Source organism: Pristiophorus japonicus, chromosome 18 (genome assembly GCF_044704955.1).
Source record: "Pristiophorus japonicus isolate sPriJap1 chromosome 18, sPriJap1.hap1, whole genome shotgun sequence".
Lineage (NCBI taxonomy): Eukaryota > Metazoa > Chordata > Chondrichthyes > Pristiophoridae > Pristiophorus > Pristiophorus japonicus.
In genome coordinates, this window is record NC_091994.1 from 92,316,186 (window position 1) to 92,343,452 (window position 27,267).

The 27,267-nt window shown below is 46.3% G+C and overlaps 1 protein-coding gene across 1 annotated transcript; it reads left to right on the forward strand.

Annotated features, from left to right (window-relative positions):
- Window positions 1-4,081: 4,081 nt before the first annotated feature.
- Window positions 4,082-26,172, forward strand: draxinb (dorsal inhibitory axon guidance protein b; the record flags this gene model as incomplete). Its single annotated transcript, XM_070860728.1, is given in 9 exon segments — window positions 4,082-4,238; window positions 4,241-4,290; window positions 8,145-8,634; window positions 15,446-15,624; window positions 17,605-17,716; window positions 18,342-18,344; window positions 22,026-22,115; window positions 25,537-25,626; window positions 26,060-26,172. Coding segments are annotated over 9 exon segments (1,284 nt in total), but the record flags the coding sequence as incomplete, so codon positions are not given.
- Between the last annotated feature and the right edge of the window lie 1,095 nt (window positions 26,173-27,267).

Sequence of the window (27,267 nt, forward strand, 5' to 3'; positions counted from 1 at the left end):
AGACTGATTCTTGGGATGGTAGGACTGTCCTATGAGGATAGATTGAAGAGACTAGGCCTACATTCCCTAGAATTTAGAAGAATCAGAGGTGATCTCATTGAAACATAAAATTATTATAGGGCTTGACAGGTTAGATGCTAAGAGGTTGTTTCCCCTAGCTGGGAAATCTAGAACTAGGGGTCATAGTCTCAGAATAAGGGGATGGCCATTTAGGATGGAGATGAAGAGAAATTTCTTCACTCAAAGGGTTGTGAATCTTTTGGAATTCTCTATCCCAGAGGGGAGTGGATGCTCAGTCGTTGAGTATATTCAAGACAAAGATCGATAGATTTTTGGATGTTAGAGGAATCAAGGGATTTGGTGATAGTGCGGGAAGGTGGAGTTGAGGTAGAAAATCAGCCATGATCTTATTGAGTGGCAGAGCAGGCTTGAAGGGCTAAATGGCCTGCTCCTCTCCTAGTTCTTATGTTCTTAACATACTGCAATAAGGGGCTATGCATTGTGAGGTGTGAGATTTTGCATGGTTTTCTGGGTTCCTGATTGGAGATATTTCATATGCAGCTCATTCCCGCAATGATTGTGATACATTAGGCCGTGTCCACATAGTACCTGTAATAACAATCATCACAGCTAACTACAGCACCTTTATGTTCATCTTCATTCTTTGAGATGTCACTTCTTTGCTGTGACTACCTCGCAATTGAGCAATGAATACTTCCACAATTGGTGAAAATATTCCAGCTATTTTGTTTTCTACATTGTTCAAATGATAAAACATTAGTTACTTATATTGAACCAAAATAAAAACCCAAATCTTTCTTTTACTGAAAATCTTCGCTTTGAAAAAACTGATTTCTGTCAATATATGTGTGAAACCTTTTAAACTGCCCGCATTCTCCACTCTTTTTTTCACTCAGAGAATTGTGAACCTGTGGAATTCTCTATCACAGAAAGTTGTTGAGGCCAGTTTATTAGATATATTCAAAAGAGAGTTAGATGTGGCCCTTATGGCTAAAAGGATCAAGGGGTATGGAGAGAAAGCAGGAATGGGGCACTGAAGTTGCATGATCAGCCATGATCATATTGAATGGTGGTGCAGGCTCGAAGGGTCGAATGGCCTACTCCTGCACCTATTTTCTATGTTTCTATGTTTTCTTGTGGTTTTAAAATATTTATTTATACACAAGGAACAGAAACATTGCATTGTTGGGGACTCCCAGACTCTCAGTCACAACCAATCCAATTGCCAATTCTGTTTTAAACTCTTAACTAAATACTCAGCAAGGTCATTATTTGCAGATTCACAGATTTAAGGTGATTGCCAAAAAAAACAGAGGTGACATGAAGTAATATTTTTTACATAGTGAGTTGCTGTGATCTGGAATACATTGCCTGAAAGGGCATGGAAGCAGATTCAATAGCAACCTTCAAAAGGGAATTGGATAAGTACTTGAGGGGAAAGAAATGACAGGACTATGGGGAAAGAGCAGGGGAGTGGGTTTAATTGGATAGCACTTTCAGCACCTTGGCAGCACCATATCATATGATGGGTCCTTGGACAAGGAGATTGAAGCAAGGATCTGTAAAGCCAGCCAGGCACTTGGTCGCTGTGCACTAAGGTGTTGAGTCACCACCACATCTGACTGTCAACTAAACTGTTGGTGTATAGAGCAGTCGTTCTCTCATCTCTCCTTTATGGATATGAGACCTGGACACCCTACAGACGTCACATCAAAAAGTTGGAAGCTTTCCATATGCGCAATCACAGATCTATACTCCACATACGCTGGCAAGACCGGGTGTCAAACTTTGAGGTTTTAGAGAAGAGCACAATCAACTAGCATCGAGGTGATGATCTTGCGAGCCCAGTTCTGGTGGGCTGGACGTGTCATCCGCATGGATGAGTCAAGGATCCCTCGTCAGCTTTTTCACGGCGAGCTTTGTGAAGGTCGAAGGCACCAGGGGCGCCCCCGCAAGCGCTACAAAGATTGCATCAAGGCTAACCTCCAGTACTGTGGCATCCAACCAAAGGACCTTGAGAATACAGCAGCTAATAAAATCTAGTGGCGAATCCTTATGAGGACTGCCTGCCAGACCTTTGAAGAAAGCCGATGTCAACGCCTGCGGGACACTAGAGATAGACGACATCAGGTGGCAGTACCGCCAGCATCAGGCACATCGAACTTCCCTTGTCCAACGTGCAAGAGACTATGTGCATCTAGAATTGGCCTATACAACTACTTGAAGACACATGCCATTGGTGATTAGCACATCAACGTCTTTGTTGGATACGATAGACTACCAAGACAAGACTTTCAACAAGTCTCGATGGGCTGAATGGTCTCCTTTTGTGCTGCATCATTCTATGATTTTCATAATGGATCGCAAGCTGGCTACAAAATAGAAAATAGAGTTTTCCTAAATTCCTAGAGATATTTAAAATTATGAAAAGGGTTGATAGGGTAGATGCAGAGAAGATGTGTCTACTTGTGGGGGAAACCAAAACTAGGGGGCATAAATATAAGATAGTCATTCATAAATCCAATAGGGAATTCAGGAGAAATTTATTTACCCAGAGAATAGTTAGAATGTGGAACTCCCTACCACAAGTTGAAGTGAATAAGACAGATGCATATAAGGGAAAGCTAGAAAAACACATGAGGGAGGAAGGAATAGAAGGATATGCTGATGAAGATGAAGATGGTCGGGAGGAGGGTCGTATGGAGCATAAACACCGGCATAGACCAATTATGCTAATGGCTTGTTTCTGTGCTGTACATTCGATGTAAATATTTGTATTAAGGGAAATACAATCAGAATAGCACTATTATCTGTTATTGTTTCCTGACCGTAAACTCCCAGACTCATCTGGTGCCACTCACATGCATCGACCCTCCCCTAGGTTTAAGGACAGGTATTGTCTCTCCACTTCTTTATTCTATTTTCTCTCCCGCGTCGTATTTCTTCATTCTCTCTCTTTCTCTGTCATAGGAATATCAGAACAGGAGCCCGCTCTACCAGTTTGATCTTATTTTAATCCCATTTCCCTGCCTTTTCTCCTGGTCCCTTCAGACCTTTACTTCCCAGATACCCATCTTCTGCTTAAACACCGAGGTTGGTTTGGTATCTATGACCCCCGGCCGGTATTCCCCACAGTCTTGTAACTGTTGGAAGACTTTTTCCTGGGATCGCTTTTAACTGCTTAACTTGAAATTTACGTTCGTGGCTCCCTGTTCTGGGTCTCCCTTACTGGAAACAAGAATCATACCCCATCTATGTAGTCAAGTCCTTTCATTATTTTAAACACTTGACTCAAATGTTCCTCCAAACTCCTCACCCCCAGAGGCTACAATCCAAATGTGCTCAGTCTCTCACCATAACTCCGTCCCAACAAGCCAGGGACCATCCTGTTGAATTGTTTCTGGGCTTTATCTAAACCAGTATATTATTCCCAAATTCGGGTGCCAAGAATGAACACCATATTCCACATGAGATCTGACCAAAACTCTTTACAGTCGCTGTGATCCTTCCTTGTTTATATAGTCTAACATCTCATTAACCTTTTTGATCATTTTTTGCATTTTAGTTAGCTTTTATTGACGAATACCTGGATCTCTTCGTTCATATATCGACCCGAATGCTTCCCTATAGAGACTGCACTCCTATTGCCTATCTTGGTACATGTACTACCTCACATCTTACGTTAAACTGCATCCGCCACCGTTTGCTCACTCCTAATCTATCGCCCCCCTTTTACAATATTCTACCCTCCACAATTCTCTCGCTTCCCAGGTTAGTATCTTAGATATCCTCCTCTCTATTCCTAAAACATGCCAGCTTACAGTTCTCGCACCGTTGCCTTGTGGTCGCCAATCTGAGAAAGTTCCCTTTATCCCAACTCAATATTCCCAACCAGTTTTCTATCCATATCACGAGGCTACCTCGGTTAGCTAGCTGGACCAAACCTTCTCGCATGTATACCAAATTCCATTCATTTCCCTCCATCACCTCCTCCGCAACCCTGTTCGGACCAAGAACCCATTAGTTGGAATGACCTCCTATCCCGTTTCATATCTTTTTGTTTGTATTTGCTCTTCTGTTTCTCTTGTTGCATTTCTTTATTCTTCCAGTCTGTGCCCGCCCCCGTCTGTCGCTGACATCATTGTCGGGAGCGCGCCCTGGGAGCGCGGATGCTCAGCTCTGTCCCAGTCTCTGGGATATTGAATCTTCGGTTCCATCAGATTGTGGGAAGCGGCCGTTCTCTGTGCCCCGTCCCCGGGAGACAGACAGGTAGGCAGTGTCCGGAGCGGCGGCGATGCTCAGTCCCAAACAACGCCCTGTTTTCATGTTATTCAGGGCGAGGTCTGTCCGTTCACCTTATCGCACCTGCAGCCGACTATAAATGGCTCTTTGAGCATTTTCAGAATGTTTTGTGTTTATTGGAGCAGAGACAATAGCAGGTTGTTGTCAGAATGAAAGTGTGTGTGAGTGTGTCGCTCTGTGCTTGTCTGTCTGTGTGTGTGTGTGTGTGTCTGTCAGTGTCTGCACCTCGCTGTCTCTCTCAAGTCGGTGGACAGGAACCCAATCTGTGTCTAATTTGTTTTCTCCCAAACTGAGAAGCGGACCAAGGTGTGTTGTGTGCCGGCCGAGGTGGGGAGCGATGAACATGTATTGTGTGGTTGGGTGTGTAGAAAAGACCTTGCTGTTAAATCGCTGAATTTAGTTGCCAATAGCTTGTGTTCAGATTGGAAAAGGTGTGTTCCTGGCTTGTGTTTTCAGTGAGGTGCTCGGGATTTGTGGAGGAGCAGAAGTTCGTGCACTGTTTTAACCCTGGTGCTAGATGTGTGCGGGTATTGGTGACTGAGGGTATTGGACGGTCTGCACGGCGATTGGACTCCGCCAGTGCTTTGAACATTTGACCAGACCCCGGGGACGAGAGCGGAGATGATGCACATGTTTAATGAGATTTATAAACAATGCCTTCTGGATCTGACACCAAGGACGTTCCTGATAGTTAATGTGCGTTTGGTTTGAAGCCGATTGTGGAGGTGATGCCGGAGAGCTGGAATTCTGCGGGTGTGTGTTGGGGGGTTGGGGGGTTGGGGGGCGGGGGGGGGGGTAACTTACTGAAGATGCTGCAAATTAATCTTGTGATGTTTGGTGTTAGAGCAGATGGGAGGTGAGAGAGTGTCTCCACGGGGAGCTACAGATAATTAACATTATCCCCGGGGGCTGGGGAGATGTCCGTTCAAGAATAGAGATGTTAAATCTGAATAATTCCTAAAGAATATAATTATCATTTCAAATCTATTACTTTCTCAACCTTTTGAACAATCACACATTTATTTCGATATAAAGCTATATTGTTGTATTGTGATTGTGTGAGGCGTGTTTTTGCAAAGCCTAATTCTCAATCACAGTGTTTCCTTTTATTTTCCTCTATCTAACAACCCCCCGCCCCCTTCTCCTGAAGGTGCCTTCCTTGCTAGGGTACAGTTGCATGAATGCATTAACCAACCAAGTTGTTGTTCGCCCAGACACTGAGTGCAGACACCATATTCAGCATAGTAGGATCACCATTGACTCAAATCCTGTCCTCATCCTTTGCACGCACACACACACATGCAATTTCCAGCGGGAGGCACTGGACGGTATTCAGGACCAGATTTCACGCCTGATTTTCCTCTCCCTAACCCCGGGGCACTAAATATCAGCCATGTGCTTATCAACAATACTGAATAATTTCCTGCAGCAATGACTCCTACAAGCTCACTCACTGCCACAATGAAACATGGAAGGAAAGAACTAGCAGGAACTACAGGGCTTGACAGGGTAGATGCAGGGAGGATGTTTCCTCTGGCTGGGCAGTCTTGAACCAGGGGTCACAGTCTCAGAATAAGGAGTCGGCTATTTAGGACTGAGATGAGGAGAAACTTCTTCGCTCAGAGGGTGGTGAATCTTTGGAATTCTCTACTGCAGAGTGCTGTGGAGGCTCAGTCTTTGAGTATATTCAAGGCAGCGATTGATAGATTTTTGGATATTAAGGGAATCAAGGGATATGGGGATAGGGAAGGAAAGTGGAGTTGAGGTAGAAGATCAGCCATGATCTAATTGAATGTCGGAGCAGGCTCGAAGGGCAAAACAGCCTACTCCTGCTTCTAGTTCATATGTTTTTCTGTTATGTTCTTATTTTATATAACACCTTTCACAACCTCAGGATGTGCCAAAGTGCTTCACAGTCAGTGAAATACTTTCAACTGTAGTCCCTATTGTAATGCAGGAAACAGATGACCATACAGGGTGATGTGTTTCAGGAGGGGACATGATGGGTTCAAAGTTACTACATTATGCACCATGTCGGTTTGTGATACCAAAAGGAGTTAGTGAGCAAAAAGCTTTGCGTTCCGCTAGAAACATGAAGCCACACATATCTCCTGCCAGCTGACATTGTGCCATTGCACAGGTGTGAAACCTGACCACTGCCGCTCCTCTTGGCTGGGGACTGGATGAAGTATGGGGAAGGGGGAAGAAGTGACCGTAAGCACAAGCGATAAAAAGTCATGTCAAAAATTAAACAAATCATTTATAGAGAGGCTGCAATGCGGAGGCTTTTGCTTCACTGTTGGGATGTAGAAGCAGGCACAAGACCAACCCTGCATTACGGGTATGTTAACAATGAGAGAGAAAAATTACATTTTACCACTCGTGTCTCATGACGTGGAAACATTATTTAATTATTGAGATTATCAGCAACAGCAAACCCACCCTCACTCTTTGAAAGAGCTAGCGCAGACTCAATGGGCTGGATGGCCTCCTTCTGTGCTGTACTATTCTATGATTGTCACTCAGTTCCTATCCCACATTCTGCCCCATCCTATCCCAGCCCTGTACAGTCTTAGACTTAGCAAAAAAAAAGCACCCCTGGCCATGCTGTTACATCAGCTTTGAATTTTTGATCTCTGGGATGGAGAAAATTCTGAATGAAATGGGAAAGAAGTGTGAGTGCAGCCCACCATCACCCTTCACTGAGTCACAATTGACCAAGTAGATTGGGGTGGCCTGTAAATATCACAGAGCATGACGCAAGCATGATAACAGCAGATGTTTAAGTTTTGTTGATCATTTTGCCAATTTCTTCCCTTAGTCCTATTACTTTTCTGAAGGCGCCACCTATTGTTGGGATATGGGATCCAGCAGGGGTCATTGCACAATAACCCAGTTGAATTTCCCCCTCATTGTAGCCCAGGGATGCTGAGGCAAATTGGAATGCTCCTACAATCATTTTGATTGACATGAGCTGAATCTGAATCTGAATCAAAGGAAGTTATGATGAATATTTACATAACACTGGTTCGGCCTCAACTGGAGTATTGTGTCCAATTCTGGGCACCACACTTTAGGAAGGGTGTGAAGACCTTAGCGAGAGTGCAGAAAAGATTTACGAGAATGATTCCAGGAATGAGGGACTTCAGTTACGTGGATAGACTGGAAAAGCTGGGTTTGTTCGTTCTTCTTGGAGCAGAGAAGGTTGAGAGTAGATTTGATAAAGGTGTTCAAAATCATGATGGGTCTAGACAGAGTAGATAGAGAGAAACTGTTCCTATTGGCAGAAGGGTCAAGAACCAGAGGATACAGATTTAAGGTGATTGGCAAAAGAACCAAAGATGACATAAGGAAAAACTTTTTTAATGCAGTGAGTGGTTAGGATCTGGAATGCACTGCCTGAAAGGGTAATGGAGGCAGATTCAATCGTGACTTTCAAAGGGAATTGGATAAGTACCTGAAGAAAAGTAAATTGCAGGGGTACGTGGAAAGGGCGGGGGAGTGGGACTAGCTGAAGTACTCTTGCAGAGAGCTGACACAGGCTCAACACGCCAAATGGCCTCCTTCTATGCTATAAACATTCTATGATTCTATGAAATAGTCGAGCATTGAATTGCAAACCCTTTCCTGCAACTGGATAGTTATGCATAGCATTTACCATCTGAACTCTTGGGGGAACTTTGATTGGTCTTTGCACACACTAAAGCTGAATATCGAAAGTGGCACTGGTGGTTAATCTGTTCCTCAATGTTGTACAGATCATGATGTAATCAGCAGTTGAAACCAAACTCTCTGGCTCACCTCACATGTTTCTTCTTCAGATTAATCGTGTGAAGAAAATGGCTCACTGGCACCTCATGCCTCCTTTCCTCTTCTTCTTGGCTATTGATGGTCTGAGCCAGGTCTGTGCTCTGGAAGCTGGCACCAGAGGAAAGAAAAGCACACTGCAGCCACCAGACAGCAGCAATAATCTGAAGAGACACGAGACCTGGTCCGACCCATCCAGACCAGGCCACAAACATGGCGTACAGAGGAAGGATAAGGCCAACACCATGATAACCAGAGTGCTGGAGGCAGACAGACCAGATGAGGACAGTGTGGGACTGGAGAGTCTGACTCCAGTGCGAGTGGAGATAGACAGTCTGGAGAGAACATCAGCAATGCAGCAGGAGAGAGTTGTAGGCCAGAGAGGTCAGTTTTATCCCCGAGAACCAGAAAATTACTCGACAGGAGAGTCTGCAAATAAGGGGAAAAAACACCACAGAGATCACAAGAAGCCAAATCGGAGAGAGCGAGCCCGACACAGTAAGGGTAAGAGGGACCTTAGAGACGACAGTGAAAAATAGGGTTATCATTTTCAATATTTTTCACGAGTAGAAAAGATTCTCTAGCATTGGAACTAACCAGACAAACTTATTTTATAAAATATACTATTTTTAAACTACAATAATTAAATACGATTATAGAAAATCCAATTAGTCCATTGATAGCTCAAGGGTCTATAATTTTTCTTTAGATTTATTAAATAGTAAATTCAAAACTTCTATCAAGAACAATAAACTCAGAAGTGGGTCTGTGATTAATGTCCAGAGTTTGATTATTTCACAATTTTTCTATCTTGTCATGTTCCAATTGCTCAGTCTGTGCATCTTCCACCCTCCATAAACTTCAGCTCATCTAAAACTCTGCTGCCCATTCCCGCAGCATGTCCCATTCACCCATTACCCCTGTCCTCTCAGATCTACATTGTCTTCCTTGACATTTCAATTTAAAATTCGCACAGTTGTATTTAAATTCCTTCCCCTCGCCCCTCCCTACCTCTAAAACCTCCTCCAGCTCAACAACTCCTCTGACTCCAGCCTTTTGTACATTCCCCTTCTTGTCCCACCATTTGTGGCTGTGCTTTCAGCCGTTAAGATCCTATTTGCTGGAATTTCCTCTCTTAAACCCTTCTGCCTCTCCACCTCTCTCTCCTTCTTTAAGATCGGCCCTGAAACTCACCGCTTTAATCAAGGTTTTAGTCACCCCTCCTAATCTCTTCTTCTTTAGCTTACTGTCCTTTTTGTTCTTGCGTCTTTGGATGCTTTTCTACATTAAAGACACAATATACATGCAAGTTGTGTGTCTCTCTGCCTCTGCCTTTTTCTCTCTCCCTGTAACACTCTCTTCTGGCACCTCTTCCTGTCTTCCTCTCACTTCTCCTCTCTCTCCCTGTAACTCTCTCACTCTGCATAGTTTTCCTACTCTGGCTTCCTCTTACTCCCTCTGTCTGCCATTCTGTCTCCTCTTCTCCCCCTTCCATCTGTGCTCTCCCCATTATTCTTTGCCTCCCCTTTACCTATGTCTCTCTATCACTTCTTCCACTTTGTCTCTTTATCGCTCTTTCCCTCTCCCTCTGCCTATGTCCCTCTCCTTTGCTTTCTCCCCCCCTCTCTGCTCCTGTTGGTCTGTATCTCACTCACTCACTTATTGGATCTGACTCATTCCTTTAGGGCATGTGTTAAATATTCTCTTTCGATTGTCAATTGGGATTATCATTGTGTAAAACAAATTGTAGTTTTGGTCATAATTTTTTCCAGATTGAGCTGCCTGCACTCTATCTGCACTCGGCCTGTACCTCTCCCATCCCTGTCCAGGGATTGTTAATGGATATTCTGCACTTGAAATGTGAATAAATATGCATTTTAAAGTAAAAGTAATGTTCATCTGATGGTGTGGGACATTGACGGACCGAAGCACTGTGGTTATGTGCAGGGTGTGAGGTGTCAGCCACAGACCTAATAGTTTGGTGTAAGGACAATGGAGAACCTGTCCTCACCAGCAGAAAGGAGATCTGGAAAATGGAAGAAAACAGATTGGAGAAAAAACATAAATTAAAATGAAGGAGAATGTTCTCCCTGTGGTTTGATATAAACCTCACTTCTTTGTTCATTGTGTGAAATAATAATCTGGTTTTATGAGGAAGGTCACCTCTCCGACACCGCTTTTGAAATTCAGTTGCATTTGGGTGATTGGAGGGGCCGATCCCTATGGAGTGACTGTAAAGCCCACAGCACAGACTCCCACCTATTGACCCTAATTTGGCACAACTGACAGTGAGAGGCTTGAAGAAATGTCAACTGAGACAGTGTAGAAAGATTTCATTGCCTGTGACCTGCGTCTACCTGACCCTGTTATTTGGAGCAATGTGGTATTTCCAGCACAGTCTTCCCTGCCCTTCAGAGCCGGACGTCCCTGATCACAGGACACCCTCGGGGGAAATCCAGCTCTTTGACAAGCTTTGTTCAGTCAGTGTGTAAAGATCTGTTTGTAACTGGCATTCTGGTCACACTGATCATTCTTGGCAAAACAATTTGCCTCCAAATTTCTCAGTTGTCTTGAAGGCTAGCATGTGATTAAAGCAAGAAGTTGCTCTGTAATGGCTTTTGGAAATGTATCGAGAGCACCAATAGATTGTCCAGATCTACAACTTTTATATTAGCTCAAAGCCCTCTCATAATGCCATTGAGTAACAATGAGAGAGAGGCAACCTTCTCTTCTGATAATTTGTGCCTAGGGCTGTGTGTTTTTCATGCCCTGTGTGGGTTACATGGATTGGTCGGATAGATCCTTCAAAATTAATCTAAACCGGCCAATGAATTCTCTGCTAAAATCACTGACTTCAACAGCAGGACTTTATTAAAGAGACACTGAATGGCAAGGGGTGTAAAACTGGGTATTCCCATTTCATTTTTATCGGCTCTCTGTGCCAGTACAATGTGCGCAGGGAGCCGAGAGAGTAGGCTGATCATTGGCCTAGGGGAAGGTAAACCTGGCCAGGCAGCAGCTATTCAAGGGCTACTGCTAGTCCTTAAAGGGAGTGTTTGTTTTTTGTTTCTTCACAAATCATTTAAGTTGTTAGTGCAACAGAGGTCCAAGTGTAGGAAGTGTTGCCAAGGTGGGTGAACATGGGGGTCAGGCTGTTTGGGCGGAGGTGGGGATCACACTGTTTGGACGGAGGTGGGGGGGGGGTCACACTGTTTGGACGAAGGTGGGGGGTCACACTGTTTGGACGGAGGTGGGGAGTCACACTGTTTGGGCGGAGGTGAGGATCACACTGTTTGGATGGAGGTGGGGGGTCACACTGTTTGGACGGAGGTGGGGGGTCACACTGTTTGGATGGAGGTGGGGGGTCACACTGTTTGGATGGAGGTGGGGGGTCACACTGTTTGGATGGAGGTGGGGGGTCACACTGTTTGGGTGAAGGTCACTGTTTGGGGGGAGCTGAGGGTCACTGTTTGGGTGGAGGTGGGGTCACTGTTTGGGTGGAGGTGGGGTCACTGTTTGGGTGGAGTTGGGGGGTCACGTTGTTTGGGTGGAGTTGGGGGGGTCACGTTGTTTGGGTGGAGTTGGGGGTCACGTTGTTTGGGTGGAGTTGGGGGTCACGTTGTTTGGGTGGAGTTGGGGGTCACGTTGTTTGGGTGGAGTTGGGGGTCACGTTGTTTGGGTGGAGTTGGGGGTCACGTTGTTTGGGTGGAGTTGGGGGTCACGCTGTTTGGGTGGAGGTGGGGTCACGCTGTTTGGGTGGAGGTGGGGTCACGCTGTTTGGGTGGAGGTGGGGTCACGCTGTTTGGGTGGAGGTGGGGTCATGCTGTTTGGATGGAGGTGGGGTCACGCTGTTTGGGAAGAGGTGGGGGTCACGCTGTTTGGGAAGAGGTGGGGGTCACGCTGTTTGGGAGGAGGTGGGTTCACTGAGCGGAGGTGGGGTCACGCTGTTTGGGAGGAGGTGGGGGTCACTGAGCGGAGGTGGGGTCACGCTGTTTGGATGGAGGTGGGGGTCACGCTGTTTGGGGGGAGGTGGGGTCATGCTGTTTGGGGTGAGGTGGGGTCATGCTGTTTGGGGTGAGGTGGGGTCACACTGTTTGGGGGGAGGTGGGGTCACGCTGTTTGGGGGGAGGTGGGGTCACTGTTTGTTTGGGGGGAGGTGGGGTCATGCTGTTTGGGGGGAGGTGGGGGTCGCTGTTTGGGCGGAGGTGGGGTCACTGGGCGGAGGTGGGGTCACTGGGCGGAGGTGGGGGTCACTGTTTGGGCGGAGGTGGAGTCACTGGGCGGAGATGGGGGTCACTGTTTGGGCGGAGGTGGGGGTCACGCTGTTTGGGGGAGGTGGGGGTCACGCTGTTTGGGCGGAGGTGGGGTCACTGTTTGGGAGGAGGAGGGGTCACTGTTTGGGGGGAGGTGGGGTCACTGTTTTGGCAGAGGTGGGGTCACTGTTTGGGGGAGGTGGGGGTCACGCTGTTTGGGCAGAGGTGGGGTCACTGTTTGGGGGAGGTGGGGTCACTGGGCAGAGGTGGGGTCACTGTTTGGGGGGAGGTAGGGTTCACGCTGTTTGGGGAGAGGTGGGGGTCACGCTGTTTGGGGGAGGTGTGGGTCATGCTGCTTGGGGGGAGGTGCGGGTCACTGTTTGGGGGGAGGTGGGGGTCACTGTTTGGGCGGAGGTGAGGTCACTGTTTGGGGGGAGGTGGGGTCACTATTGGGGTGGAGGTGGCCCAGAGTGACCAATCTCCCATATGCTACAGAAGAAGTTTCTGGGATTCAGGAGGTGTGTCAATGTAAGTATACGTTTTTACAACATTATTACTATTGGAGCCTAGCACATCTGGCACTAACCAAAACTGAAAGCTGCAGCACCCTAAGGGACTCAGCATGCAAAGTATGAAGACAAATGTTTCATCTTTTCTACAGACTTTATTGCAGAGAATTTCTAGGTTGCAATTTTGGAGTATGACACACAAACTTTGAAGCAGCATTGCCATTAGAAGCGATATTGGAATGTTGTCTCACAAGGAAGGATATGAAGCAACCATGGGTGGCTGCTGGGACTCCACCAATCTCTAACATCTGAATATCATGAACCTGCTTCCAGGAAACTGTGAGAGACACACTGTCAGTGGACCTCCCGATGAGGAGCATCTGCCCTCTCAGCTGGAAGTAGAAGATGCCACTGCATTATTTTGAAGAAGAGCAGGAGTGTTCTCCCCAGTGTCCTAGTCAATATTGATCCCTCAGTCAATATCACTAAAAACAGATTATCTGGCCATTATCTCATTGCTGTTTGTGGGAGCTTGCTGTGCACAAATTGGCTGTCACATTTCCTATATTACAACAGTGACTACACTTCAAAAGTTCTTCATTGACAGTAAAGCGCTTTGGGATGTCCTAAGGTCGTGAAAGGTGCTATATAAATGCAAGCCTTCTTTTATAATTCAGGTGTCATCGCCCCTGAAATTGGTGTCCCTCATAAATTCATCCCCCTCATCTAAATCATGCGGCGCTGTTAGAATTCCCAAAGGGATTCCCGTCCTCAGCACTTAGTCATGCAAAGGGAACATCTTCCATAGCAACAAAACATATTGGAGGGAGCAGATGCTACAGTAGCTTCAGGCCAGGCCAGGGCAGTGCAGGTGTCATGGAGCCATTTTATGCACAGGTGAGTTCAGAGCCAGGGCGGAGCTCACTGGAGCAACACAGCATTCAGCTAAGGACCTTATTAGCATACTATTTAAAAGGTGACAACCACTTCCCAGCAAAGCAGCCTCAGGATGGCCACTTTTTTTATTTCAATGTGAATCAGATGGTGAAGCTGCACAACCTATTTCATGACTTGTTCTCCTGGGCAGTGAGGCTCTATGCAACCAATAGAGCCTCATAAAACTGACCTTCCATCTGATTCACAATTCCTGTCTAATTTTAGACATAAATGGAGTTAGCCTGTTGCATGAAATTTGACCAAAAATCCCTTGAAATGCATGCAGCCATATTGATGATGGGTCAGTTGTGCCTCGTGCTGCCATCAAGTGCCAGTTAATGTGGTGCCTGTTCAAACTGAACAAATGATTGGGAATGTCACTGGGAGGTCTTTGGCCAGGAACGGTGTGTGGCATTGGGAGAGAGCAACAAACTGAAATTGGACATTTCCTAAATGTTTGAGTCTTGTGAAGAACATTTACGAGTGATGGTGAATTTTCTTGTTAAATAATCCAGAGAGGAAGGACTTTGTCAGGGATCCACTTGTGTAGTGGATTGGCAGTGGTGCATTAGTCTGCGCTGTGCCTGGCTGGTGAGCAAACTCTGGAGATAGATAGATTCTTGAACGATAAGACAGTCAAGGGTTATGGGGGGCGGGCAGGGAAGTGGAGTTGAGGCCACGGTCAGATTAGCCATGATCTTATTGAATGACGGAGCTGGCTCGAGGGGTGAAATGGCCTACTCCTTCTCCTATTTCTTATGTTCTTATGTTCTGTCTTGTGCCAATTGCTGCTGTCAGTACAAACAGCAAGAGGCTGTAAAGCTGTGTATCTCCGCTCTTTCCTGGGGCGGGGGGATGTGAGCCTGATCCACATTTAGTCTCTCTCCTTCAGCCTGAGCAGTGTTTTTAAACTTAATCTAGTTGTCGCATTTGAAATGCCAAATGAAGGCAGTGAGCATTGCAAATTAATTAATTTAGTTAATTATTAGTTAGCTTTCACAGCAGCGAGCAATCACAGCTCAAAGTGACAGTGAGAATAACATCCAATCAAGTGGTACAAGCTTGAAGGTACAAAATGCGTAGCAGATCGTGCAGCTCCGTCACACCCAGCAGGTCCCTGTCACCCAGCAGATGGCTGTCACCCTGTCATACAGTCACCCAGCAGATCCCTGTCACCCAGCAGGACCCTGACACCTAGCACATCCCTATCACCTTGTCACCCTGACACCCAGCAGGTCCCTGTCACCCAGCAGGTACCTGTCACCCTGTCATACAGTCACCCAGCAGATCCCTGTCACCCAGCAGGTCCCTGACACCCAGCAGATCCATCACCCTGTCACCCAGCAGGTCCCTGTCACCCAGCAGGTCCCTGTCACCCTGTCACCCAGCAGGTCCCTGTCACCCAGCAGGTCCCTGTCATCCAGCAGATCCCTGTCACCCAGCAGGTCCCTGACACCCAGCAGATCCGTCACCCTGACACCCAACAGATCTCTGTCACCTTGTCACCCTGTCACCCAGCAGGTCCCTGACACCCAGCAGGTCCCTGTCACCTAGTCGGCCATGTGTTGTTTAATTGCAGCTGATTAATCTGTCACTATATGTATCCTCTCCCTGCAGGGAAAGTGCCGGAAGCTGAGTTAATGCCGTTCTTAAAGGATCTGACACGAAGCAAAGTGATGGACGAGCATGCCACAATGCCCCTGCCAATGTCCAGCACCATTGTGACCAGCATGTTGCTGACCACCATCACAACCGAGGAAGCACCGGCAGCAAAGCCAAGAGGCACACGGCAACAGGTAAACCAGATTGTACCAGGTCACAAGCCGCACCCTCCAGACACCAGGAGCAGCGACTAGCAAATATTCCTCCCTTCAGCAAAGTGTAATGGAGCAGATGTTCTTTTCAGGCTAGGGTACAGGACTACAGCAAGCAGTTCCTCGTCAACCAATTAAACCATGCTGGGATTAGCAGTTCATGTTGCCACTTCAGGATATAATAAGTCTGTCCTCCCACGAGAGTCTGTGCAACTCCTGGTTCATCTTGTCAAATCACTGATGTGACACAGAGCAGCTGTGGGTAAACCATAGTCTCTCAGAGTCTTTATTATCACCAGAAAAGCCACATCAGACCTCTCAGAAAACAAACCAGAGCAAGAAGGGAATCGAATATTTACAGTTCACATTCAGGGCAACAATTGGCATCTCTTTGCTGATTATTTCATTGTCTTTCACACATTGACACCACAATTCTATTAAACACAATTATGTTGCATCTTAGAAAAATATCCCAAGGCACATCAGAAAGGAGAAAACATGGGCACAGACCATGCGTGGGGAATTAGGGGAGGTGGCCAAAGGTATAATTGAATGGTCTTGAGAAGGTGTTTTAAGGGTGGGGGGAGATGGAGGTGTTTACAGAGTGCTAGTGGGTCGTGCTGGGATAACTGAAACCTTTTGCCACCGATGGTGGGAAGGTGCACAAAGGACCAGAGTTACAGGAAATTATGGCTCAGGTCAGGCTTAAGGATGGAGAAGATTGGTTGGGGAGAGGCTGTGTGGGGATTGGTTGGGCAGATGCTGTGTAAGGATTGGTTGGGGAGAGGCTGTGTGTGAGTTTGTTGGGGAGATGCTGTGTGTGGCTTAGTTGGAGAGTTGCTGTGTGGGGATTGGTTAGGGAGAGGCTGTGTGGGGATTGGTTGGGGAGAGCTTGTGTGAGGATTGGTTGGAGAGAGGCTGTGTGTGGATTGGTTGGACAGAGGCTGTGTATGGATTGGTTGGGGAGAGGCTATGTGGGGATTGGTTGGGGAGAGGCTGTGTACAGATTTATAGACGAGGATGGGGATTTTGAAATAAATACGTTGTGGGATAGGGAGACAGTGTAGGTGAGCAGAGGTTAGAATGATGGGCAAGTAGACAGGGCAAGGTTGGATGTAGGTAGTTGAATTTTGCACAGGGTAGAACTTATAGAGGCCAAGAAGAGGGAAATTGAGTCTGGAGGTGACAAATATGCAGATAAAGGTTTTTGTCGCAGTGCTGGGGAGGTAGAGGTGGAGGCTGCTGATGTTGTGGAGATGAAAGTTAGGAGGTCTTGATGGTAACTGAGATGTGTGGTTTGGAGCTTAACTCTTGGTCAGATAGGATATCATGGCTGTGGTCCATCTGGTGCAGGCTGTCTGAGTGTTTAGGAGGAAGGTAGAGTCAATGACAAGGACTGAAGATAGCTGAGAAAATTGTGGCTCATTCACAACTTGATATCAGGAAATCAGACAATGTAGAAATAGTTGGTGTTGTTTTTTCATTCTCAGGACGAGGGCATCGGTAGCAAAGCTGACATTTATTTCCAGACTTTTAGAAACTGAAGTCAAATTCTCAAACTGCTAAAGTGAGATTTGCAGTCACTTTGTGTCAGTGAGGTAAACTGACATATCTCCTGAGGGTCCCTGAGAGACACCAGGTCCCCTGTCCAAAGTCCCGAGTTGTTGGATTGTTGTTGCCTGGTGGATTATCTCCTGATGGACGTTGCTTGTTGCTACTCTCCTGTCTGGTCTCTGTACTGTTATTTCTCCCAATCTAATTGCTGTCATTTTCTTTGCTCACTCATTTCATTTTCACTCAATTGCCTTGTTCTCTCTCTCTTATTTCTTCCTTATTTTGTCTCTCAAACAATCCATTTCCTTTTATGACTCCCTATTCCATCCCCGTCTTCCTGTCCTGTTACCTCTCTGTCTCCCCTGCTCCCATCTCTGACCCTCTCATGGCTGCCCTGAGCTCGTACAGGTGGGAGCAAGAACAGTCGCTGAGGTAAACCCCACCCTCGACATGACGCTCTTTGATTGGACTGATTATGAAGATATGAAGCCAGATATGTGGCCTTCAACAAAAAAGAAAGGTACTGGGTGAGATGGGGTAGGGTGGTGTGGGGGCGAGCCTGTGGGTTTGGGTGAGCGTGCGGTGGGCGCGAGCATGTGAGTGCACGGGGAAGGGATACAAGCAAGCGAGTGCATGGGGAGCATAGGGGGAGTGAGCGCGCGGTGGGGTGGGACCATGCTGGGAGAGTGAGCCTGTGGCTAGGGCGCGGGCGCATGGGGAGCATGGGGGAGTGAGCGAGTGGTGGGGTGGGACCATGCTGGGGGAGTGAGTCTGTGGGTGGGCGAGAACGTGCGTGAAGGAAGCGCAAGTGCCTGGGGAAATGCAAGCGCACAGGGTAACGAGCACATAGAGGGGCACAAGTTTGTGGGGGGTGGGGGGGGGGGAGGGGGATCGAGGAGTGAGCCTCAGCAGCCTTTTTGGGGAAAGAGTTTCAGATTTCAACTTTCCTTTGTGTGAAGAAGTGCTTCCTGACTTCATTCCTGAACGGCCTAGCTCTAATCTTATGGTTATTCCCTTTTGTTCTGAACTATCCACACCAGAGGAAATAGTTTCTCTCTATCTACCCTATCAAATCCTTTAATTATCTTAAACACCTCAATTAGATCACCACTTAATCTTCTATTTCAGTGTCAGCTATGGCTCAGTGGGTAGCACGCTTGCCTCTGAGTCAGAATGTTGTGGATTCAAGTCCCACTCCAGGGACTTGAGCACCAAAATCTAGGCTGACACTCCAGTGCAGTGCTGAGGGAGCGCTGCATTGTTGGAGGTGCTGTCTTTCAGATGAGATGTTAAACTGAGGCCCCGTTTTAACATAAGAACATAAGAATTAGGAACAGGAGTAGGCCATCTAGTCCCTCGAGCCTGCTCCGCCATTCAACAAGATCATGGCTGATCTGGCCGTGGACTCAGCTCCACTTACCCGCCCGCTCCCCATAACCCTTAATTCCCTTATTAGTTAAAAATCTATCTATCTGTGACTTGAATACATTCAATGAGCTAGCCTCAACTGCTTCCTTGGGCAGAGAATTCCACAGATTCACAACCCTCTGGAAGAAGAAATTCCTTCTCAACTCGGTTTTAAATTGGCTCCCCCGTATTTTGAGGCTGTGCCCCCTAGTTCAAGTCTTCCCGACCAGTGGAAGCAACCTCTCTGCCTCTATCTTGTCTATCCCTTTCATTATTTTAAATGTTTCTATAAGATCACCCCTCATCCTTCTGAACTCCAATGAGTAAAGACCCAGTCTACTCAATCTATCATCATAAGGTAACCCCCTCATCTCCAGAATCAGCCTAGTGAATCGTCTCTGTACCCCCTCCAAAGCCAGTATATCCTTCCTTAAGTAAGGCGACCAAAACTGCACGCAGTACTCCAGGTGCGGCCTCACCAATACCCTATACAGTTGCAGAAGGACCTCCCTGCTTTTGTACTCCATCCCTCTCGCAATGAAGGCCAACATTCTATTCGCCTTCCTGATTACCTGCTGCACCTGCAAACTAACTTTTTGGGATTCATGCACAAGGACCCCCAGGTCCCTCTGCACCGCAGCATGTTGTAATTTCTCCCCATTCAAATAGTATTCCCTTTTTTTGTTTTTTTTTCCAAGGTGGATGACCTCACACTTTCCGACATTGTATTCCATTTGCCAAACCTTAGCCCATTCGCTTAACCTATCTAAATCTCTTTGCAGCCTCTCTGTGTCCTCTACACAACCCGCTTTCCCACTAATCTTTGTGTCATCTGCAAATTTTGTTACACTACACTCTGTCCCCTCTTCCAGGTCATCTATGTATATTGTAAACAGTTGTGGTCCCAGCACCGATCCCTGTGGCACACCACTAACCACCGATTTCCAACCCGAAAAGGACCCATTTATCCCGACTCTCTGCTTTCTGTTAGCCAGCCAATTCTCTATCCATGCTAATACATTTCCACTGACCCTGCGTACCTTTATCTTCTGCAGTAACCTTTTGTGTGGCACCTTATCAAATGTCTTTTGAAAATCTAAATACACCACATCCATCGGTACACCTCTATCCACCATGCTCGTTATATCCTCAAAGAATTCCAGTAAATTAGTTAAACATGATTTCCCTTTCATGAATCCATGCTGCGTCTGCTTGATTGCACTATTCCTATCTAGATGTCCCGCTATTTCTTCCTTAAGGATAGTTTCAAGCATTTTCCCCACTACAGATGTTAAACTAACCGGCCTATAGTTACCTGCCTTTTATAGTCTGCCCCCTTTTTTAAACAGAGGCGTTACATTAGCTGCTTTCCAATCCGCTGGTACCTCCCAAGAGTCCAGACAATTTTGGTAGATTATAACGAATGCATCTGCTATAACATCCGGCATCTCTTTTAATATCCTGGGATGCATTTCATCAGGACCAGGGGACTTGTCTACCTTGAGTCCCATTAGCCTGTCCAGCACTACCCCCCTAGTAATAGTGATTGTCTCCAGGTCCTCCCTTCCCACATTCCTGTGACCAGCAATTTCTGGCATGGTTTCTGTGTCTTCCACTGTGAAGACCAAAGCAAAATAATTGTTTAAGGTCTCAGCCATTTCCACATTTCCCATTATTAAATCCCCCTTCTCATCTTCTAAGGGACCAACATTTACTTTAGTCACTCTTTTGCGTTTTATATTTCTGTAAAAGCTTTTACTATCCGTTTTTATGTTTTGCGCAAGTTTACCTTCGTAATCTATCTTTCCTTTCTTTATTGCTTTCTTAGTCATTCTTTGCTGTCGTTTAAAATTTTCCCAATCTTCTATTTTCCCACTAACCTTGGCCACCTTATACGCATTCGTTTTTAATTTGATACTCTCCTTAATTTCCTTGGTTATCCACGGCTGGTTATCCCTTCTTTTACCGCCCTCCTTTTTCATTGGAATATATTTTTGTTGAGCACTATGAAAGAGCTCCTTCAAAGTCCTCCACTGTTCCTCAATTGTGCCACCGTTTAGTCTGTGTTTCCAGTCTACTTTAGCCAACTCTGCCCTCATCCCACTGTAGTCCCCTTTGTTTAAGCATAGTATGCTCATATGAGACACTACTTCCTCACTCTCAATCTGTATTACAAATTCAACCATACTGTGATCACTCATTCTGAGAGGATCTTTTACTAGGAGATCGTTTATTATTCCTGTCTCATTACACAGGACCAGATCTAAGATAGCTTGCTCCCTTGTAAGTTCTGTAACATACTGTTCTAAGAAACAATCCCGTATGCTTTCTATGAATTCCTCCTCCAGGCTACCCCGTGCGATTTGAGTTGACCAATCGATGTGTAGGTTAAAATCTCCCATGATTACTGCCGTTCCTTTTTCACATGCCTCCATTATTTCCTTGATTATTGCCCGCCCCACCGTGAAGTTATTATTTGGGGGCTTATAAACTACACCCACCAATGACTTTTTCCCCTTACTATCTCTAATCTCCATCCACAATGATTCAACATTTTGTCCATTAGAGCCAATATCGTCTCTCACAACTGCCCTGATATCATCCTTTATTAACAGAGCTACCCCACCTCCTTTCCCTTCTTGTCTATCTTTCCGAATCGTCAGATACCCCTGTATGTTTAATTCCCAGTCTTGGCCCCCCTGCAACCACGTTTCTGTAATGGCTACCAAATCATACCCATTTGTAATGATTTGTGCCGTCAACTCATTTACTTTATTTCGAATGCTGCGTGAGTTTAGGTAGTCTTCTCTCTCAAGTGGATGTAAAAGATCCCATGGCACTATTTCGAAGAAAAGCAGGGGAGTTATCCCCGGTGTCCTGGCCACTATTCATTCCTCAGTGAACATAACAAAAACAGATTATCTGGTCATTATCACATTGCTGTTTGTGGGAGCTTGCTTGTGCGCAAATTGGTTGCTGCGTTTCCCAAATTACAACAGTGACTGCACTCCAAAAGTACTTCATTGGCTGTAGAGTGCTTTGAGACATCCATCCGGTGGTCATGAAAAGCGCTATATAAATCCAAGACTTTCTTTCTTTCTTTCTTTCTATACTCAAGGGAATACAATCCTATTTTATGCAAAAATATGTGATTTCTGTACTTGGACCTCTAAATTTCTCTGCTCCTCCACAGTTCCTATCTTCTTGCCACTTAGAAAATACTCTGATACATCTTTCTTAGGTCCAAAGTGGATGACCTCACACTTCCCCACACTGAACTCTATCTGCCACACTTTTGCCCACTCACTTCATCAACTTAGTTTGTGAGGGTAGGACAGGAATGAGTAAATGCAACTTTTGCACACTAATGAAACTGTTTCCTTCCAAAGGGTTGATATTTTTATTCTGTTTCTTTCTTTTAGACAAGCGTCGTAGCAAGAACCTGAGCAACGGGAACCTCACCTCACTGGCTGAAGTGGAGCCATGTGATCATCACCTGGACTGCCTGCCTGGTACCTGTACAGTTCCTACTGGAGGGTGTTGCATGGAGCAGTCCCGTGCAATAAGCTTTTAAGTTGGTTCACGGACTCCCAGGCCGCCTGCAATTTCTGCGATCTGGAGGAGTCTGTGTTCCATGTATATGTTGAATGTGTGAGGTTGCAGCCCATATTCCATTATTTGAGGGGGCTGCTCCTCAAATTCTGGTTCCACTTCAGTCCCACGCTCCTGATCTTTGGGCACCCTGTGCGGAGGGGAGCGGGCAGGTTGGAAGGCCTCCTCGTAGGCTTGCTCCTGGGCCAAGGTGGCCATTTACTGGTCCAGACAGCGGGTGGTCAAGGGGGTCATTCAGCCCGACTGCCTGCCTCTCTTCCGTGGATACATCCGAGCCAGGGTGTCCCTGGAGATGAAGCATGCGGTGTCCACCGGTACGCTCACGACCTTCCGCAAGAGGTGGGCACCGGAGGGACTGGAGTGCATCATCACCCCCGGCAACCAAATTTTTATTTGACTTAAGTTGATGGTCAAATGTTAATTTGTTTATTTGTCAGTTTTAGTGCCCCTTTAATAAGGGGGCATTTGATTTACAGATCAACTAAAATATTTGTACAGTTCTTGACCAGCCTGAGGCTCTAACCCATCACTCAAAGTTCTTTAATAATGAATGCGGTTTCTCAGCCAAGCTACCAGGGCAGTCGCTCTTACAACCAGAAGTCTGACCATTGGTCTGGAGTGGTCATTTGTGGCTCTGTCTATCTTTTAGCTGTGACTCACTGACCATTAGTGGTAAAGGAGAAAAATTAGAAAATAACAAAAAAATGAGAGCAGTGGCTATCATAAATGGATGAAGCAGTTGTGGCTACGGATTGTGACCATGTTCTGACACAGTAACATGGTTACACTGCAGTCCCCTCTTCGGTCTCCTGTCCATTATTATTGTTCAGTTGAGAGAGCAATGGAGTGTGTTGTGGATATGACCTGATACTGTCACCAATGCTGCTCTTGGCTGAGGTGATAGAGAGAGGAAAGTAAAAGAGACACAAGCAATAAGCTCTGAGCAGCAGCGACTTGGCTCAGTGGTAGCACTCTCACCTCTAGTTCAAGCACCACTCCAGAAATTTGAGTACAGAAACCAAGCTGAGGGAGTGCTGTACTGTCAGAAGTGCCATCTTTCAAATGAGATGTTAAACCATCCCCCTCAGGTGAATGTAAAAGATCCTGTGTCACTATTCAAAGAGCTGGCGAGTTCTCCCCAATAGTGGTCAATATTGATCCCTCGGAAACACCGAAACAAGTTATCTGGTCATTATCTCATTGCGGTGCACAAATTGGCTGCCGTGTTTCCTATATTACAATGGTGACTGCACTTCAAAAATATGTCATTGGCTGTAAAGAGCTTTGGACATCCTGAGGTTGTGAAAGGCACTATATCAATGTAAGTTGCTTCTTTCTAATTGTAATTGAGCAATGATTAAGCCTTTCAGTAGCCTGGCACAGTTATCAGAAAAAACCCTGAAAGAGTTAATCTGATTGCTTGTTATTGCTGTGATTACTTCATCCCAGGACTATTCACTGCAGGTTTCATTCTGAACACCTCCCCCCAACCTTTCAGACTCAGTGCAGTTAATTTAACAGAGACTAAGAAATCCAGTGGGAAACTCATTTACATTAATTGTTGAACACAATAATCTAATAGTTCAGGGAGCAGAGGGGGATTAACTGTCAGTGCTGCAGGCAGCAAAACATTGGTACCTCAGAGCTACCAACTCGGGTGGAAAATAAAAGGACACGGGATAGTGTCCCGCCGTGCTGTGTGCCTGATGCATATTCTCTGTTCTGCTGCCATCTTTCCACAGCTGCTGTGTAATTGCTGGAGGCACTGACTGAAACAGTTATAAAACATACACCGCATGCCTGTCTTGTGATTATCTATGCGATTCCCGACGTCAAATGACTTAGAGATGGTTTGTTGGGAAGCAGAGGCTGGGAAAGCTTAACAACCTTTCCTTGTTCTGTACTTTATGAATCAAAGGGTAACCGAGAGAAGGATTTAAACAGCGGGATTCACCCAGTTCAACATCTCATCAGGGGAGCAAAGAACTGCGGCGATTGGACATGTGGAACTGCCCATACAGGAGGGGAATTGAAACCTACATTAAAATCAAATTTAACAATCTATTCAGAACAAACATTGTCTCTGGTGAGAGTACAAGTTTTCCCTGCCATCTGGTAGGTGCAGGACTCAACTCTCTGACCAGACAGAATATACTGGCACCTAAATCAGGACCAGCTTTCCAAATTCAGCATATTCTAGGATAGACTGTCGCGGATCTCCCCCTTTCTCACTTCAGGCACGGAGGCAGAACAGAGTTACACAACAACCATTTGCATTTATATAGCACTTTTAATGTAGTAAAACATCCCAAGGCATTTCACAGGAGTGTAATCAGGCAAAAATTGACACCAAGCTACAGAGGGAGATATTAGAGCAAGTGACGAAAAGCTTGGTCAAAGAGGTAGACTTCAAGAAACATCTTAAAGGAGGAGAGAGAGGTGGAGAGGTTGAGGGAGGGAATTCCAAACCTTGGGGCCAAGAGAGCTGAAGGCTCAGCCATCAATGGTGGGACGAAGGGAACAGGGGATACACAAGAGACCAGAATTGGAAGAGCGCAGATATCTCGGGTGGGCGGGAGGGTTAGTTATAGGGCTGGAGGCAATTACAGAGATAGAGAGGAGTGAGTTCATGGAGGGATTTGTGAACAAGGATGAGAATTTTAAAATCAAGGCGTTGCCGGAGCGGGAATCAATATAGTTCAGCGAGCACTGGGGTGGTGCTTGAACGGTCTTGATGCAAGTTAGGATGCAGGCAGCAGAGTTTTGGATGAGCTGAGGTTTAAGGAGGGTGGAAGGTGGGAGGCTGGGCCAAGAGAGTGTTGGAATAGTCTAGTCTAGAGGTAACATGGGAACGGATGAAGGTTTGAGGAGATGATGGGCTGAGGCAGGGACGGAAGTGGGCGATGTTCCAGAGGTAGAAGTTGGCAGTCTTGGGGATGCAAAGGATATGGCATCAGGTGCTCATCTCAGAGTCCAGTAGGATGCTCAAGGGTGCAAACAGCCTGCTTCAGCCTCAGACAATGGCCAAGGAGGGAAATGGAGTTGGTGGGTAGGGAATGGAATTTGTGGCGGGGACTGAAGACAATGGCTTTGGTGTTCCCAATATTTAGTTGATGGATATTTCTGCTCATCCAGGACTGAATGTCTGTGTGGTGACTGTCAGTCTGTGCAATATTTGCCTGAGCTGTATAGTGTCTGTCTGTGCCATGTCTATCTTTGTGGTGTCTGTGTCTGCCTGCCACATGTACAGCAGTTGTGATCATTTGTGCCAAAATCCCGCGATTTCATGAACTGAGCGGTTTGTGTGTCTCTTTCCCACAGGTTGGTGCTGTGATCTCCGGCAGCACATTTGCAAAGCCCACAACCGTGGCCTCAACAACAAGTGCTACGATGACTGTATGTGTGCGGAAGGTGGGTGCTGCCTCGGGCTGCAACTCATTCATAGCCACCTAGCCTTGAGCAGTGGGCATTGGACCCGTGGGTTTAATCACCTCGCTCACTTACTCCTCATCGGGCTCCCGGTATTGCGGATCCAAGTCAGTTGCGATGCTGAAACAGGGAGCTCGCTGCTTGGAGACAACATTGGTTCCATCCTGAGGTCGAGTTCAGTGGTGCTATTGAGAGGCAGATGTTGGTCCACGGACAGGCCGCTATTGGGGTTGGGTTGGGTTGGGGTTTGACTCTGCAGCACAAACTGTAAAGTGTGGATTGTAGATGTCAGGACAGTAAGTGGGGAAAGGGGCTCAGTCTTGTTCGAAGTGAAGTTAAAGTTGGTGACCAAGTCGGGTCTCACTGGATGAACCCCAAGGACTGAACCCCTCTAAAGCTCGTCTGTCTTTACCAGGTTTCCGCTGTTATGCCAAGTTCCATCGGAATCGGAGAGTGACCCGAAGGCGAGGACGCTGCGTGGAACCCGATTCCGTCAATGCAGATCACGGATCGTTTATTACGGTCTGAACGGACTTCCAAAGGAATCAAGCTGTTTTGATCCAAGCAACTGATCAAAGAAAATCCTTAACTCCATTAACAGCGGCAAAAATCTTGATGGTTCCCAAAAAAATGCCTGAGACTGTCCTGATAGATGATGCCATGTCAGCTGCTTGGAATACAGTCCTTGGCAATCATTCCTATACTTTCCACTTCTACCCAACACCCCATCACTACAATCCAACAACCCCTACCCGTATCCAACAACCCCCCACTCGTACCCAACACCCCCCCACTCGTACCCAACACCCCCCCACTCGTAGCCAACACCCCCCCACTCGTACCCAACACCCCCCCACTCGTACCCAACACCCTCCCACTCGTACCCAACAGCCCCCCACTCGTACCCAACAACCCCCCACTCGTACCCAACACTCCCCACCAGTACCCCTACTCATACCCAATAGCCCCCTCACCCGCACCCAACATCCCATCACTACAATCCCATTTCCCTGTGCATACCCAGTACCCAATACCCCATCACTACAATCTAATAGTTCACATTGCTCCATACATCATTATTGTTACTTTAATACCCTGCCTCTCATGCCCAACACTAAAATTAAATTTGAATGCCATGTTTTATAAATATAGTTTGAATGTTATTTAGCAAAAAGATAGCTAATGTAAACTGTAGAAATAATACCTTGTATCGAATGGTTGCTTGTTATCTTTTCATGTCAACATTTACTTTCAAGGAGCCTCCCTACTGCCACCTGAAAACAGCTTTCCCTGTGACCACCTCCCAGCAACTGTTGCCCTTCTTCAAAAAGCTGCCTCTGTTGCTAACAGTCATTCTCCTCAAAACAGATGTCACATTCACCCTCTGCGTTAACTTTGTCCTCATTATGATATTGATACTGATTTAATATATTGAGATACACTGACTATCATGCAGTATTTCACCACTTTTTTTTGTATAAATACAATTAGCTCTCAAGAGATTTTTGATTTTGGTGGCAAAAGAATCAGGCTTTTAAAGCATAATCTAGGCTCTGGCCCAGTCCAAGGCTGTGATCAACTTTAATCATTGCATTGTGCACAATTAATCCAGCTGAAACTATC